Raw genomic sequence first — 18,378 nt, forward strand, 5'->3', positions numbered from 1 at the left:
TTCTCATAAAGGTGTCAGATAAAAACAAAGGTGACTTCTCACAGCATTAACAGCAAACCAGAACAGTGCCTATAAAGAATTTCTTAGAAAAACAAAACATTTTTCCATTTAAATTATATAGGATACTTTAAGGTGCTAGCCAAAGCAGCAAAGTATTTTACATTACAACATTAACTTTTTATCCTGAAAATCAATATATTTTAAAATAATATATATTGTACTTTCTCTAAGCATGAAAATAGTATATATTCATCCATCTACACTTGAAAAGAAAAAATCATACAAAGGAGCAAAAAAGATTATCCATAGTTTTGCCGGAGAGAACTATTAGTTAACATTTTGATGGATTTCCAAATATTTTCTTTGTTCTTACTATTAATAGCATCTCACATCTCCTTTTACTCATTTAGCAATATAGTTCCTCAAATCATTAAATTTAAAAATTCTTCAATAAACATATAATGTTCTATTAAAGCCTATTAAAACAATTTAGCCAAGTATCTATTGTTAGAGATTATTGCCATTGTTTTATAATTATAAAACTATTTAATATATTTAATAATTATAAAACTATTTAAATCATTTTTCATACATATTTATACCTTAGGAATAATTCCTGAAATTGGAATTGCTGGGTCAAAATGCATATACTTTTTAGAAGCTCTTGATATTTGTTTCTCAATCTCCCAAACAGAAAGTACCAATTGCCAATTTCACCAATAATGATCGAAAGGCCTATGTCGCTGCATTACTGCCAACACCACCAAAATTTTCCACCCTTCTTTCTGTCTTGATAGTTTAGCAATTGACAGGTGATGGCAAATACAGGCCTTTCTGTCTTAGTAGACGTGCTTTCCTTCTGTGAATTTCCTGCTATACACTCCATATTCTTCTACTGGCATGGTGGTTACCTCTTACTGATTTGTAAAAACTCTTTATGTACACAAGTACCAATCCTTTGTCCTGTACATGTTGCAGAATTTTCTCCAGAGTTCCAGTTTTTCTTTGCTATAGTGTTTATTGTTTTGTTGTTGTTGCTGCTGCTGTAAATATTTCCATGTTACTTGGTGTATTTCTTAAAAAATTAATTTAAATTTTTTTTCAAATCCTAAAATATTAACTCTAGGATTTGGAGACATTCTACATTAAGCTTATAATTTAATCTGTCAAAAAGCATCAGCATCTTTATATTTAATCTTCTGCTCAAATATTTGCACTGATTTTACACTTATCAGTTTTTTATTCAGTCCATACATATTATGCTTTCCCTTCTGATACATCCCTGGAAGGATGGTTAGCTATTGCTCACTTTTTGTTTATTCCTAAGTAATTTCTTTTGCTCTAGTTTCAGAGGAGTTGTTTGAGGCTACACTTTGAAACTGGTACTTACAAAAACTGCTGTTGGTTCTAATAAACACACAATTAGTAATCTAGAGAGTTGACTTTCTTTCTTAGACTTAGGAATTATCTATAGAGTACTGCTTTCAAATTTCCAAAATTTTTGGTGGGATGATTTTTTTATATTTTGTGAATAATTTCTACTTTTTATTGCACTATATCACAGAATGTGGACTCAAAACTTCTGTGTGCCTGGGGAATAAAAGCACATAGCACATGATAGGTATCTGATAAATCAACCTTCTAAATTATATTAATCCTTTTTATGTCCTTAATATGAAAATGACTGATATTTTTGTTTATATAAACATGAGAGTTGTTATTTTGCTATTTTCCTTTAGAAGGGTGTGGTGAGCTGCTTGAATGCTTTTAATCTCCAGCTGGATGCACATTCTTCTCAGAAGCATTAAACTGGAGTAGTTACCAATTGAGCAAGAGCGGTAGAGGAAAGGAAAGAAGGTGAGCTTTCTGTGTTTTCTCTCAGAAATGTAATTGCACGTGTCAATGCGCCCATGGCTGCCGAAGCTGCCAGGCTTGGTCAGACCCTCACGCTTGGCACCACCATCTTTACCAGGAAGGAAACCCACCCGGGTGGCAGGCATAGTCCTTGTACCCCTGCAGCTGCCCTTCTCTTTGGTGCTGCCAGGGTCCTTCTTAGAGCTAAAGGGCTGTGAGCTGTCACAGGCCCATTCTTCTGCTTTCTCTTCAGCTCACCCATGCTTCTAACTCTTCCAACCCTGAAAATCTAAAGTAATCTCTTAATTTCCATCAGGCCATTCCTTTTTTCATGGCAAATACACTCAGAAAACTCCTGATGACTTTCGCTAATATAGCCCCACATAGCAAATTCTTTGAATTTTGTGATCTGGATGGTATCCTTCCCTAGATTTAGGAACAAACTTTCAAAACATTTGTTAACTTTTAAACTGCATTATTTTTAAACTTTCTTCCTCATTCAAATAGGAAGACCTTAGATACCTGAGCTCATCTCACCAGTTGAACCAGTATTGTATCTTACAGAATTTTTCTACTGTTTCTATTAAATGTTGACTGATATCCTTCATATAACTGGTCACTATCAATACAGAAACTTGGAAACTTACTGCAATAATGTAAATGCTTTGATGAAAACAAGACAAATCACTATACCCTATAGTTCAGACTCTCATAAATGAGATATAAACACTGGCTTTTTAGTATCTACTAGCCAAGATGCAAACAGAATTAGTAGTCATAAATATTTAATAAATTTAAAAACAACACTCCAATTATATTTGAAGCACTATTTAGGTAGTTTAAATGGGTAATTGGAAGACTTCAAAAATTCTTTACCATAAGCTTCGACTTTAAAAAAAAATGTGTAGAATGATGATGGCAAAGGTTATAATTTTCTAGGCTAGAAATAGCTCCAGGGTGGTATTTATTTATTTATTCAGTTAGTTAGTTAGTTTTGTAATTCCTCTTGTGCTCATTTTGTTCCATTTTCTTTTTTTTTTTTCATAGTTCTATACATCCCCTAGGCATTTTTCTCCATTAAAATAATGCAAAAAGGGACAAAGCAAAGCCACAGTATTTCTCTCGTGCAGTTGCCTGTTTTCTTTGATAGGCTTCCGGTGTCTTTATTGCACAGTTTAGATGAAAATTGTGCAGGGGAGGAAGAAGACAAGTCCGAGGAATTATCTGAGAATCTTAGCCTACTGTGTATGATGGGAATTTTAGAGATTTTGTTTCTTTTCCTAAGCACCAAATATTTTCTACCCAATTGTGTCTGTGGAGGAGTTTGGGCAGAAAAAATATGAGGGGGCATAAAACCACTAGTATATGTAATTTTAAAAATTAATGAAGCCATGAAGCAAACAATGTCTATTCAATTTATTCTATTAGGTACTTAATCTAATTTTCATTATCATTTCTCTTTTCCAGGTTCCCAGATGTCAAAACACAAGTGTCTTAACTTGGAAAACATTATATCTTTCATATTCTGTAGCCTGTGTTCTCAATGACTCTGATTCATTCACTCTACTCTGCTTGATTTGAAACAAACCAAGCTCATCTTGTCTTAAAACATGCTAAGAATCCTGCGAAACTCTATCTCAGAAGAAACAGAATTTTGTACCTCAATTTTAAGAATGTGAGAGAGCCATAAAAGCCAAATACAGATATACGTAAGTTTATTCCAAGTTGGGGTCACCTTGAAAAATATCCCTGTGTTTGATCATTCTTTGTATAGACACTTATCTTCCCAACAACTTCCCATGACAAAACTCATGACTAACATCTACCTACACAGTAAAGATGTTCTTGTGCTATCTTTGACATTGAAACATGGACCACAAGATCTCAGGATTAATTATAAACTCAAGGCCACAGCTGTTCAAAGTCAAATTCTCTCCTCTACACAGCAGCTAGGATAATCTCTCCAAAACTTTTAGACCTTGCTATTTGTTCGCTTAAATCCTTCCAGTGGAAAGGTTTCCTATATCAGAATAACTCCTCCTGATGACCTCTAACTTGGTCCTGTGACCTCATATTGTACTACTCCATCTCCTATTCGCTCCACTTCTGTCTTACTGGCCTCCTATTCAAAATTCTTTGTTCAGTAACTGTGCCCCCAACTTAAGGTTTTTGCCCTTGCTGGACTCTGCAATTCATTTCGATCTCTGCTCAGATTAGCTACCAGTATGGAGGCCATCCCTCAAATACTACACCTTCTTCAAGCCATTATTCCATCTCCCTATCCTGCTTTCTCCTTCTTCTAGTACATGTCCCAAATACCCCATCACATATTTACTTTTCACTTGTTAGGAATAATCCTTCCTTGAATGTAAATTCTGTGAGGACAGGGACTTCATTATGTTCACACCAAGAGCAGTGTGTGACATAAAGCAGATGCCCAACACATATTTATTGGCAGAAAAGTAATCTACTGAAACAAACTACTATAGTTCCACAGTTCATTCAGAAATTTTATGTAGACCTCAACTCACATCATGTGATTTCTTTGTTTATTCTGTCTATACAATGACAAAATGCCTTTTACTTTAGTCATAACATTATTTAGGTTTAAATTACCTCGGCCAAACAATATGATCATTCTTGATCTACATATGAAATATAAAAGGCTTACTTTCATATACATTTAACACCTTATGAATTTATATTATTTATGTTCATAATGTATACATTATATTAAATTGGCATGTCGATGCACCTGAATTGTTCCACCTTTAGAATATATTACAAACTTGGTGTCACAATTCATTAGGAGAGCTTCAACAGGAAAAAGGCATTAAAATCAAACCATGCCCTATAATACTGACCTAACTGAAGAACACTGTCTCATTGTAGTCTTTTACAATTACAATCTTTTACTTTTTCAATTTCACTGTATAAAGTGCACCTTTTAATCAATTGACCTGATTTGTTGATTTCTAGGACAAAGCTAAATTAAGTAAGACATCTTAAAATAGTAAAAAGGAATATATTTTATGATATCAACCTAAAAGTTATGAAGGCAGTGACTATATGTCATTTATCTATTGCTGTAATCTCAAGTAAAACAATTCAGATTAAAATATATTACCTCACTATTAATGTCTATTAGTTTGGATACTATAAAACATCTTTACCATCACTAGCTGTAACCTGTATATTTATTCTTAACATAATCATAGTTTTCATTTTAAGTCTAAATTGAAATACATACCACACAAATTGTTTTATATATTATCTCAGCCTTTATTTCATTTTGACCTAAGGTTCTAATTAAAGATCTAAGTAAAATATACATATTTCAACCTTATGACTTCACCAGCTTTCTGGCCTAATGTACATAAACTGTGTTTCGCAGAGTAGTCATCTAAATGAGCCCATATTTTGTAGGTCAGTGTCTCTACTCCTAAGCCATCTAACTGAAGATTCGGTTAAGAAGCAGAAACTTTCCATAACTTTTTTGTTTGGTGTGAGGGTTAAACTTGTCAACTTAACTGGCTTGTGATCCACTTGGGTATTTTGTAAAACACACTTCTGGGCATGTGTGGGGTCCATGGAGGGTCGCCTTGCCATGGACTAAGCCACCTTGTCCCATTATGCCTTTCCATTATGAAGTTTCTCTCTTAAAACCAGCTGATAATGGACTGAATCCACTGAAACCATGAATCAAATAACCGTCTCCTGTAAGTTGTGAATGTCAGGTATTTTCTCCCAGTTGACCAATGTATTTGGCATCAATATGGATGTTGTGAACTATGCAGTCAGGACCTTGATGGTTTTACCTAAAATTTTCTTAGAAACTTTTTTTCATACGAAAGTACTTGAGAATATTTATGACTTCTTTCAATTCCATTACTGAAGTGTTTAGAGATGCACTGCATCATTTTCTTGATTATTGCATTTATAAAACATTAGAACCCAAATGTTACAATCTACTCATTCTTATGTTCTTGGTAGCATTAATACTTTACATTCTGAATATTTTCCATGGTCTTAATTTTGTTTTACTTATTCATGTCTTACTTTCCAATGTGCTTTATATTTCCTGACTCTGGGAAGTTTTGCTGTTTTAGGGAGAATGACCCATAGAACAAAACTATGAGTTCTTGCACTGAAGGTAACATGTTTTAAATAAAGTTTGCTTTTATGAAATACTACACAATACAGTATAATATATCAGGTGAATAATATAAAATAGAAATGTGTGCTGATGAAAAGGGACATCTAAGATATAATGTTAGGTGAAAAAAAGCAAACTGCAGAATACAAATAATTTTTTTTTCATGTGTATATAAAAACAATATAGGTGTATGTATATATTAATATATCTATATCATATGTGATATAATTAATATATATCAATGTCTTTAAAATTTCTAGTCTCATACACAAAAACTATCTACAGTTATTGTTGAGAAAGATTAGAAGTTTAGCAAAGAAGACTTTCACTTTATTCTTCTTTCCATAGTATTTAAACCATTAAACCAATTATTTATGAAGAAAAAGTATTTATTAAAATCCTTAAAATATCTATAACTTTTGAACCTAAAATTGCTCTTTTTGTAACCTATTCTAAGGAAATAAATATAAGTTTGAAATAGCATGGGTTAAAAAATACTAATTTAAGTACTAATAATAATAATGAAAGTAGGAAAAATATCAATATCCTACAATAGCCAAATGGTTAATATATAAGAGAACCACAGAATGAAATACCTAGACATTAAACATGTTCATAAAAATTGCATAACAACAGGGAAAATGATAATGGCATGACACTAACATATAAACCAGAATACATTTTATAAAAATGCAACAATGGAGCTAGGTTTAGAACTAAAAACTCTGGCCAAATATTGAAAGTTATTTTTGTGTGTCTGCTAAGCCTATGAGTAATTATTCAATCTATCTCTTTCTATTTTATAAATGATATTTCATGTCTATGCATTACATGGTTATGAGAACTAAACATTGATAAAGAGAATTAGCACATATATTAGAGCTTAACAAAGATAAACAGTCTCAGAAGGGACCCAGAATACCAAATGCAACCCTGGGTAACAAAAGCAAAGCAGGAAGCAGATTGGAATCCCAGATTTGAAATTATATTACAAAGCTACTATGATTAAAAACAACACAATACTGGCACAAAAACAGACATATGAACCAATGGAACAGAATAAATGAAGCAGAAACAATCCCAGGCACATTCAGCTATTTGATCTTTGACAAAGGGGCCAAAAACATACATGGATGAAAGAGAATTTAATATTTAATAAATGGTGCTTAGAAAATTAAATACCTACATGCAAATATTTAATCTATACCTATATATCTTATGGGTACTAAACTAAAATCAGAATGGATCAAAGATTTAACTGTTGAAACAAAAACAGTTAACTGTGTGGAAGATACAGGTGTAGGCAAGGACTTTCTGAAGAGAATCTCAACGATAAAAAAAATAATACCAAGAAACAAAGGACATATGGGATCATATCAAATTAAAAAGCTTCTGGGATTCAATCTTACCCCAGAAGGACTGGCCATCATCAAGAAAGCAAATAATAACAAATGTTGGTGAGGTCGCAGGGAAAAAGGAACCCTTCTAAATTGTTGGTAGGAATGTAAACTAGTACAACTACTGTGGAAATCAATATGGAGATTCCTAAAAATACTAAAACTAGAAATTCCATTTGACCCAGTTATTCCCCTTCTGGGTATCTTACAAAAGATTTAAAGACATCATACCACGGTGACATATGCATTTCCATCTTTAGAGCAGCACAATTCATTATAGCCAAATCTTGGAAGTGGCTTTTATGTCCATCAATAGATAAATGGACAAAACTTGTGGTATTTAAACACAGTGGAGTATGAATCTGCTGTAAAGAAAGATGAACTTAAGTCATTTGTAGCAAAATGGATGCACTTTGAGATAGTAATATTAAGTAAAATGAATCAACCACACAAGCTTAAGTTTCTCGTATATGAGAAACCCAAAATATACATAAAGAACAAAATAAACTATATGGGATAGGAAGTAGGGAGATCTTATTCAAATGAGAAGGGGAACAAAAGAAGAAGAGGGGAGAGAGAAAGAGGAGGGAAAGGGGGTTAAAAAAAGAATTGAAAAAAATGGAGATAGAACTTGTGCAAATAGGAAAAGAGCCAAGAGACGCGGTGGGGAAGGAACAAAAAGAGAAAAAGAAAATCTGGAAGCAAAGTCTTTGTAGATAGTGAGGGGGGAGGGGCTGAAGGGAGGGCAGGGGAAGGGGGAAAAATAAGCACCCAGATGGATTAGGTAAAGGTGCAAATTTCCAACGATGAATGTCAGTACATTGTATACCTTAAATGTACCAATATCATCAATTTAAAAAAAGAATTAAGATGTGTTATGGACATGTACTAACTTCCCATGGTAACTGTAATCATTATGCACTGCAAACATATACTAATAAAAACAGAAATTTAAAAACAAGATAAACAGTCCCACACTTTCCCATTGAGTTTGAACCCACCTGAGGAAAAAAAAAATGAAATGTTTTAAAATTATAGATGTTATCAAGTCAAATATACAGGTTTCCCAATGTATTTGAGAAAAATAATAAACTGAAATGCTCATCATTTTCCTAGCTCAAGGGAAAAAATTACTTTCAGCTAAGTGACAGGATCATGATACAACCTCTCCACTATTGTTATTCTAGCCAACAACTAAGTACAACTGACATATTTTGCGTCCTTCTTTATAAAAAGGTGTTTACTTACATGAGTCTGGCTAAGCAATTTAGTTTTTCAGTATAAATTTTAAAATGATAATGTCACTACTAATATGGAATGTTAACTCCCCTATCTTTGTGTTTTCTATGATGTGGATTAAACTCTGGCCTCACACGTGGTAGGTAGATACTCTACTACTGAGCTATACCCCCGTGCACCTTCACCTTTTTAATGAGCAGGTTGCCAAATTATGTAAATTGTCCATATTATATAGTATAACCTACCATAATTTAACAGTGAAATTTAAGATCAAAGATTAGAATTATTTTATAAAAGGGTTTCAAATATATCTTAATAAGAATTTTGAATCATACATGGCAAAGCCCTTTTGAAATTGTTCAGAGTCTGTTATAATTCTAGAGAAGAAGTTGACACACTTTTCAGGAAAGGCCTAGATAACGAATTTCTAGGGCCTTGTGGGCCATTTGAGAACATACAACACAAAGTCATTCTCATACATATCCTTCATGGAAACTTGCCAGGAGTCCTTAACCAACTGGAACTTCTCTTCCTTCAGCATTTTGTACATTCCCTGATTTTATGCATGGGTAGATACTGATCTCTGCCTAGTCACTGGTGGGTTAAGGCTTCTTCTCAATATTTTATGGGAAGAACTTGCCCTTATACATTTCTTAGTGACGATGGTGCCTCACGCATAGTATAAGGTTAATATCAACAGTTGACTAGAAAGCTATTCATACTCCCCATTCTTTGATGTAGACTCCAGTGGTTTAGCAGTAACTGTTAAGGGTCTAAAATAACTATAGACATTAAAAGAATTCATAAATTTTTAAAATATGGTAGAGTTTCATAATACAAAATTTTGAAAACATATTTTTCTCAGAATTAAGAAGGGTGACCAATGTGGAAATCCGTATGGAGATAACCTCAAAGAACTAGGACTGGAAGTCCCATTTGACCCAGCTATTCCCCTGCTGGGTATTTTCCCCAAAGAATTAAAAGAATCATACCACAGTGATATATATGCACCCATGTTCATAGCAGCACAATTTGTAATAGCTAAAATTTGGAAGCAGCCCAATTGCCCATCAACTGGAGACTGGATAAAGAAAATGTATTTTTTTCTATAAAATGGAGTACTACTCCACCATAAAAAATGAGAAATTTATAGCTAAATGGATGTACATTGAGCTGGTACTCTTAAATGAGATAAATACGACACACATATGTAAATACCAAATAGTTTCTCTAGTGTGAGAAACTGAAAGTGTAAATAAGGACTAAAAGGTACAATAGATAATGTGAAATAGGAAGAAAGTGGGCAAAGGGGAAGGGGAAGTGGAAGGGGTAGGGGAAAGGAAAGACGGGGATGGAATTAATATGAGAAAAGGAAAAAACGGAAATAAAGTCTTTGTAAATAGGGAAGGGTGGAGGGGTTGAAGGGAGGGCAGGGGAAGGGGGAAAAATAAGAACCAAGAGAGATTATGTAAAGGTGCCAATTTCCAATGATGAATGTCATTATACTGTATTCCTAAAATGTACCAGTAAAATAATATTAAAAAAAAAAGGGTGACCACTGCATTTGAACTTGGTTCTCTCACTGTCCTCTCAAAGGTAAGAAAAGCATGCAGCCTTCCATGGGCCAGAGATCCTGGGGCCTGTTTGCATACTCTTTAGACTTCCCATGTCCGATGGGACCATCTTGTACATGCAGGATCCCCAGGTGTCATGAAATAATGCAATTTCAGAGAAGAACACAAAGTGAAGTTTGGAATTCGGCAATTTTTATATTTTTATCTAAATCTAAATTTCGATTATATGGGTACAGTAGGAAATCTTTAGAAACTCTGGAGCTACTCAGCCTGAATTCAAATCCTCAGAAGTCCTGTCATTAGGTACTTGACAACTAACCTAACTTCTTCAAGCCATATTTATTTTCATCTGTAGAAAAAAAAGTGATGATACTAAAACCTACCTCAAGAGGAGCCTGGCCTGTTATAGGAAGCAAAGAGTTAATATATGTATTTAGAACCCCCTAGGACATAGTAAGCTATGGATACATAAACACACAGATAGCTAATAACAAGTAGCCTTGCTAGTATTCACCTCTAAAAAGCCACACACACCCTTGCATTCAGACATGCATTTCATTTTATTTGATTCTGGAGATGGAATCACCAGGAGGAATTCACAGAAAAATAGGACACAGAATGTATGAATTATCAAGTAATTTTTAAAATGCAACAGAAGGAAAACAGCAAGCTGAACATACAAGTATGATTGTGTGACAAAGGGAGAAATGGAAAACATTGAATCCCCAGGTACCATCATCCTGGTTGTGTTTCCCAAGCTTCAGCAGTGCAATGGCCACAGTCAGCTTCCATGCATGAACACAATGGCAAGTCAACTCAGCGGCCTTACTTACCACCTCTGTCCCCCCCGGGGAGGCCAGCCTGTCTGTCTTCCACCTTAGCAGTGCTTCCTTCCCAAAGCTCGCTCTTATCCTTTTGCTTTTCTTCCTCACAAGCATGCTTCCTGGACTTCTCAGATAAATTCTCTGCCATTCCGTGGGTTCCTCTCTCCATTTCTTCATCAAGAATGTTCCTGCGACTTTCCTCTGTTGGCAGAGGTTTGATCTCCACGTCTGCTTTTCTTATTTCTTGGTCTTCTGGTTCAGTTTCAAAGGATTCCTCAATGGGAAGGTGGGGTTTGCTCGGCTCATCATTTTCACTCAGCTCCACAGAAGATAAACTTCTGGACCCTTCGTCTGTACTGGGTTCAGCACGGGCTTCCCGGCCCCGATCCCCAGAGTCATCCTCACTGTCACTTGAATATGGGTGACTTCTGGAGGAGGCTGATGAAGCACTTCTAGTATCTATAAAACATAAAAATGGTGGCATCATTGTTGTTCTAAAGTAACAGGTTTAATGGTGGAAAATATGCTAGTATGTAATCATGCCAAAATTTTTAAAAATATAGTTTAACTTGATCTGACCCCTTTTCCCAATGTATTCCACATAATTGTCATGACAAAGGAAAATATAATCTCTGAACCATGGAAGTCTTTAACAATTGATCACATTTAACTCAAAAAAGCCCTATTGTTTTGATTTGCTCTTTGAAAGTCAGTTTATTGGAAAACCTTTGTGAATATCTGGTATGATACAGAAAACTTAATAAGCAACCCTTTGCTTTTACATTTCAGCAAGAGTGTGTATTTATGTGTGCTCTTGTATAGCATGAAACTTAATTTTTATCTGCTGTGATATTCACCATGTAATACACCCTAGGATCTGGTATGGTAAGATCTAAGATGGACACAGTATACACATTTAATAAATATTTTAAGTGATGCAAATGTGTGTGTATAAAAGGAGATGTTGTTTTACCTCAGGGTCCCCAGAAGCAAGGCATGGGATGCAGCTTCACGTGCAAGTGATATACTGAGGTCATGTTTCAGGAGAAACACTTCAGAGAGCAGGGCAAGCCAGGCAGGAAAGGAAAACAGTCAAGGAGCTATCTCAAGCAAGGATTCAACCTCAGTCTCATACTACAGAGATCTCTGATGTGTAAGTTATATTAGAAGGACATAAGTAAGTTAAGATGGAGCTGGGTTTTCATACTTTGAATCAGTAAGATACTGACTATGGGGCACCCCAAGGGGATGTAAATATCCCTACACTTCCTGGCTCCTTGTCCCTGAGGGTGAACTCTAGTAATCCAGGGCAGTCCTCTGAAGGGTATAGAAGCTAGGAACTGGGCACACAATGCCAGGTAAGAAATTGGAGTCATACATTGAGGTAGTGCTAAAGATACGCAGTCCAGAAACTTACAGTAATCAAAAGAGGTTCAGGTACTACATAAAAACTTTAAAAAGTCTCCAAGAATGTAACATACACATTACACTGAGTCTCTATAAGGAAGACACACAGCGCAGAAGTCACTGCATCCGTGGCTGTGGACCATAGAAGCAGAAACTTGCTTTTGCTTTTTTAAGCAATTGAGTTGTGTCTATAACTGTTTCTTATAGAATATATGTTCAGATAAAATAGCCTATATCTAAATGCTACCTACCTCCTTTGTTTTCTCTGTGTTCTTTACCACCCATTTTTCTGTTTCTTTGATTTCTGCATGACAGCTACACAGATGGCTGTAGCATTTACAGTAGAGTTTATGAAAAGAAATGCCTGTCTTTACCTTTAACCTTCTCCCTCTCTCTCTCTCTCGCTCTCTCTCTCTGACAGGTCTTGCCATTTTAAGTATGGTCACAGAGACATATCAGAGTTCCCACCAAGATTTGAGAGATACTAAACACAAGCAAAAATATACTTAAAAAAAAGCTACTGAGCAACAGACCCCCTTAAGCACAATTCCTAATACCTTGACAAGCACCAGGTGACCACTACTCTTCAAAGAAATCACACACTTTAGCTACACATTTTTTATTTTCCATTTTATAAAACCTAGATAGGCTGTTTTTGCAAGGATCATGGCAGATGAAGGAGAAGTATTCTCTATCTTATTTGTATCTGTTGAGAAAACTTAACAGTTCATGGTCTTGCCCTTTTGTAAGCATTTTATATTTACCTTTTAAATAAAGAAAAGCAACCTTTGTTTATTACTGGTTTAATCAATAGCTTTCATTAATGGCACAGTTGGCTAAGACAAAATGTTATGCTTGTTCTGAGCTACTGAAAATATATATACTACCAGAAGCTCCTTCATGCCTCCCACTTTTGGCTCTTGAGAGTTGTTCACATAATAAAAAATGAGCAGTCCTTTATCTTTCTTCCGTAGCTTTTATTAATTGTATTATTTTATTTCAAAAGGCTGACATGTGCTCTGGTTCAATTTTGAATCAGTCCTTCAGCCAGAAAAGATCAGAATGAATGGCCTTGAAGTGTTGAGGGCACCTGACCTCCCCATCAACTCATTTCAGTTTTCCAATTTCTCTCTCACCTCATGGTGTAATTTACTTTCAGTCTCATTTCTTTCTCTCATTTTCATACAGACAATGGAGTAAGATTTTGCTTACAAAAAAAGCTCTAAAAGCTTCAGGGCCCTATAATGGGATTTTCAAAATGACTTTTATTTATTCGCTTAGAAATGAAACAAATTTTCTATAAAAATATTCATATAAATGAACTTTTCTGGCGCATATGTAAATTTTGTCATTAGAGGGGAAACACTATCTTGGACATTTTTAGTAAACATCTCAGCTTCCTACCCAATTTCATTTGTCTCTCCAGTGTCCCTCCTGGTGCTGATGCTGAAAGAATTTGCTTCTTTCATTCTTTATTCATATTTTTTTGGCAAAACAAGACCTGCACTCAGCACCCAAGGCTTTCACCCAAAGCAGCAGGTTCAAAACCACTTTCTACGGCCTGAGGGGTATCTCTGACCTTTCTCTCTCCACATTCAGCCAGTCCCCATATCCTTCCCTTCTCATGTCATTAATAGCTGCTCATTGCTGACTGTTCCTTTTTTACATCACAGCAATCAAAATCTGATTTCACAGAACATGAAACTGACAAACAATAACATGTTCTTCTGAAACATAAACCTAGATGTGAGATTGGTTTTGCTATTTAAATTCTCCAAGCCTCTGTTTTCTGGGTAAAATGGAGATGATTCTACTTGCTCGCCACAAATCAGTGTAAAAAAATTACATGAGAAAAAGGTTAACCTAATCAAATTAAATGATCATTTCTTTATAGCTTGCAGTCTTCTATATTATACATATAGAACATGCTCATAAATTTACTTGTTATTCCATCCAGTATACATTATATTAAGAAGGATGTCACAGTTTCCACTTAATTAAGAAAAAATAATATGTGCTCACCTACTGTGTACCAAGCAGTGAAGTAAGTGTTTTACAACATCTCAGCCTATGGAACAGTTGTTGCCTTGTTTTCCAGATTAGGAAAATGAGGTCCAAAGATATCAAACATACTCAGAATCTATTAACTACGCAGCAGAAAGTTCAAATTCACTGTTTTGTCAATTAGCATCCTGTTCTTAACTTTATGTTTTGCTTTATTAGCCAGAAACCTATATAGACATCTCAATTTAACTGCAAAAAATCAAAAGGTAGATTAATTAAAATTTAGATCATCCCAATGATATATCACGAATCCCTACCCAATAAGCCCAATAGTCTTCTGAACACTAATAATAATCGAATCTCTCTTCTTAGTCTAAATGTTCTCTGCAAAATCTGAATAAGTAATGCTTCTACTTTCTTCAAATTAGCCATGGCACACAAATTTATATGCCCTCTACTTGTACACATATTTCTGTCTTGTTTATACTCGTAAGTTCATGAAAATCTGTTTATATTTTATATCAGATACTGGGGTTGAATCAATATCTTCACGTACAACAATACTTAGAGAAGTGCATCATACTCGATAAATATTGCAGAATGACAGTGTGCTTAATGAAAACAGAAATCATTAAATTTCAGGTGAGAATAGTAACTCGTCATTGATCATAGGAGAGAGCAGATGTCCCCACACAGATAATTATCACAAACTGAAATGCCTCAAGCCATCAATAAGAAAAATATACGCATTACTTTGTAAGGATACATATTCACAGGTAAATGCATATACAGCAGGAAGAAAAGAAAACATAAAGAAAGTGGAAAGTTTCCTTCATCGTTACTTTTAATTGTACTTTATAAACATTACAATGAAGTTCCAGTGTTGAGAACATATCCGATCATGTATCTATTGTGCCACATAAGCCTCCACACATTTGTTTACTCACACATCCAATCAGCCCTTCAATCCACAAGATTTCTCTGAGTGTCTAGGTGGTGCCATGATACATGTAAGACAGACTCAAAACTGTAGAGGAACGGTTCTTATAAAAGTATTTTATGTAAACTGAAGGATGGGGCTGCATTTACATATTCACTGTTGAGCTATGATTTCCCACTTTAATACTCAAAAATGACTGTAGATTGAGGAGTTCTTACTATTAAGAAAAAAAAATCTAACCACACAAACAATCACAGATAAATTTCTGCCCAAGAGCAGCCTATAGTCTTCCCATATTCCTCTCTGATCCAAGAAGCGGGCATGTTACACTAGAGTCCAGAGGTGGGTTCACAGCACATAGAATTTCAACATAAAAAAGAACATGTTACCAGGTGGTTCTTTTCAAACCCATAGTTGGGCAAGATTCTTGATTCAGTCAGTGAGATTCTTGATGTCAGTAAGTCAAATAGCGTTTTTGTGATTCTGGGATTTTAAGGTTATGAGATATATTTCTAACCAACTGAAAAACAGCACAAATGAAATTAACATCTTTCTTACTCGAAAAAATTGGCTTCAGGTTTTGCCTTCTTAATTTTCTGAGGAAAAAAGGATTCATTTCTCTCTCCTCTCTCTCCTCTCTCCTCTCTCTCTCTCCTATGGAGTGCTTACCTCTTACTCATAGACACTATCATCCAAACTGTCCAGAAAAGTAAAGCAGTATATTCCCAGTGACATGATACTTTTCCCCTCAATCTTATTCCATTCATCTACAACAATATATTTTCAACTGGGAAATTAGTGCCTGGGGTTGCCAACACAAATGCAGAGAAAGGAAGCTGTCATTCCTTTTAAATGACAGGAAGTCTCACACATCATTCTTAAACCAGAGTCCTCTGTCCTCCGCCAGCTTCCAGTCTGCAGCCTTCCATCAGTCAGGGCTGCTGAGCACAGTGTGCTCATCAAGGCGGGCCCAGCAACTGTGAGGTGGCAGTTTAAATGGGGCCGACTTGTCAGGAGAATGACAGTCTGGGCAATTGTTTGCCCTCTGGGAACAGGTACAGTCAGGTTCAAATGAAACACATCCAAATACTAACAGCAAGATCCTTAATCATGTCAATAAAAAGGATGTACTAGTGTCTGGGATTCAGCGGTCACAATATGCTTCCTACACTTTTGAGGATGAAATGCTGTCTTGCTTTTCAAAAGAGTGGTTCCGGGAACTTATCGTGCCATTATCATTTTTAATACAGGCTACTTATGTGATGGATGAAACCTCTATTTCTGATACTTTGACTGGTAAACAAGTATTTTTTTAAATAACTCCAAAGCGGATTACAAAATGAAAGGGTAGAGAACAAGAGAGCCTAGAGGTGAGGGGGAAAAAGTCGTAATAATAACTACTGTAATCAGATTTTGTTTCAGATTAATAGCAATGTTATAATGTAAACATCCAGGATACAAAAGGGCCCTTTAAAAGGATAGCTTGATAGTATTACTGAAATGATGAAGAAAATAGCTAGTCAATTTCATTTCTGGATCTTAAATTTCTCAGCATTTGGGGACTGGCTATGTTTCTCACTAGTTTTCATAACATATCTATTTAAAACATTATGTATTCTATATTTCAATGGTGCTACTAACATTATATCATTTTTTTCATGAAGATCCCAATAATCAAGTAGCGTAAGTGTATCTGGAAGTCATAGCGCTCACCAAAGCACCTTACAATTCTTGGTGTTAACAGTCAAATAATTTTTAAATTATTTACCAAATATACTTTAGGAAGCTGGCTGGGTGAGGAATAACAAGAATATCAACACAGTCTTAGCTTTCATAGCATAATAAAGTTGTGTATTATTAGCTTGGGAAATTGACTGGAGGGGCAAAATCTAACACGTGAAACAACGCAGGCGAAACAAACGAGAGGAGTTTGTAAAACAGAGAGCTCAGCAAAGGCTGCTAAAGAAGGGTGGAGTCATGGACGAGGACAGAGATGAGCTAGACCTGAACAAAAGGCCTGCAAGCTCAGTTCACCCAGGGAGAGGGAAGGTCACCATGGGTAAAGTTGGAAACTGTACATTTTATTTTCTCTTTTTCAAAGCAAAATAAGACAAAAAGCAGAAGCTACACAGTAACATCAGATAAAGAGTCCAGCCTGTGAAGTGCATAACCTTGAGGAAACAAAATCATTTTATTGGGGAAAAGTAATTTTAGTCAAGAGGACCTTTTCTGATTTTGAAGAAAATTTATGATTTTCTCTAAATGCAGGCTCTAAGGTTTACCTCTTACTATGAGTTAGTAATTAGATAAGGAAAGTCCAAGTACTGCCCACATCCTTCTCTGTTTGAACATAAACTATTCTGTTTTAGATCCCTAAAATGCAAAGTGGTTATGTAGCACAAAAGTAATACCCAGATACTAACTAAATATCTAGGGTATACTGAAGCGTTATGAAATCAACCACGTGATAATTTCTCACCATTACTGTACAAATAAAAATTAAGAGTCTTTTGTGTTTTGAACCAGTTATGTTTATATACAAGCATGTTTTTAATCCTTCTCCAGGCTCAAGTCATTTGGATAATTTCTTTAAAATTATTGACTCAGGTGATACCAATTTTCCATTCAATAATTTTCTCTGTGTCAGAAAAAACATATAAACATAATTCCAGTATTCACATTCAAGTTGAGAAAAGAGCTTATATATTAGGCACATCTAATCTAGGAAACATAAAATGTAAGAATTAAGATAAAGTATAGAAAAGGACTGCTTTAACCATTAAAAATATTTGACTGGCTGATGATTAATCTTAAGTAGTTCTTTCAACTATACCAAAATACTAAAATAAAAAATAAATAATATAATAAAAATGAATGCAAATCTTGTTTTAAAATTTACTGATAATTAACTTCATTCTAATTTTTCAAATTATGCTTCACTTTTTACCTTGGCTGTCAGGAAACCAGGATTAAATTTTTAGTT

General features: G+C 34.9%; 1 protein-coding gene across 8 annotated transcripts in view; it reads right to left on the reverse strand.

The window, feature by feature from the left end:
* The window catches only part of Erich3 (glutamate rich 3), a 105,985-nt gene that overhangs the window by 10,893 nt on the left and 76,714 nt on the right, over positions 1-18,378 (reverse strand). For all 8 annotated transcript variants that reach the window (XM_087212906.1, XM_013070956.3, XM_004841575.4 and 5 more), the window contains one exon: positions 11,054-11,503. In XM_087212906.1, coding sequence (XP_087069032.1) covers positions 11,054-11,503 — 450 coding nt within the window. The remainder of the gene's footprint in view (positions 1-11,053; positions 11,504-18,378) is intronic.

Source organism: Heterocephalus glaber, unplaced genomic scaffold (assembly GCF_053883595.1).
Source record: "Heterocephalus glaber isolate CG9 unplaced genomic scaffold, H.glaber_assembly_v1.0 deba00001442, whole genome shotgun sequence".
Classification (NCBI taxonomy): domain Eukaryota; kingdom Metazoa; phylum Chordata; class Mammalia; order Rodentia; family Bathyergidae; genus Heterocephalus; species Heterocephalus glaber.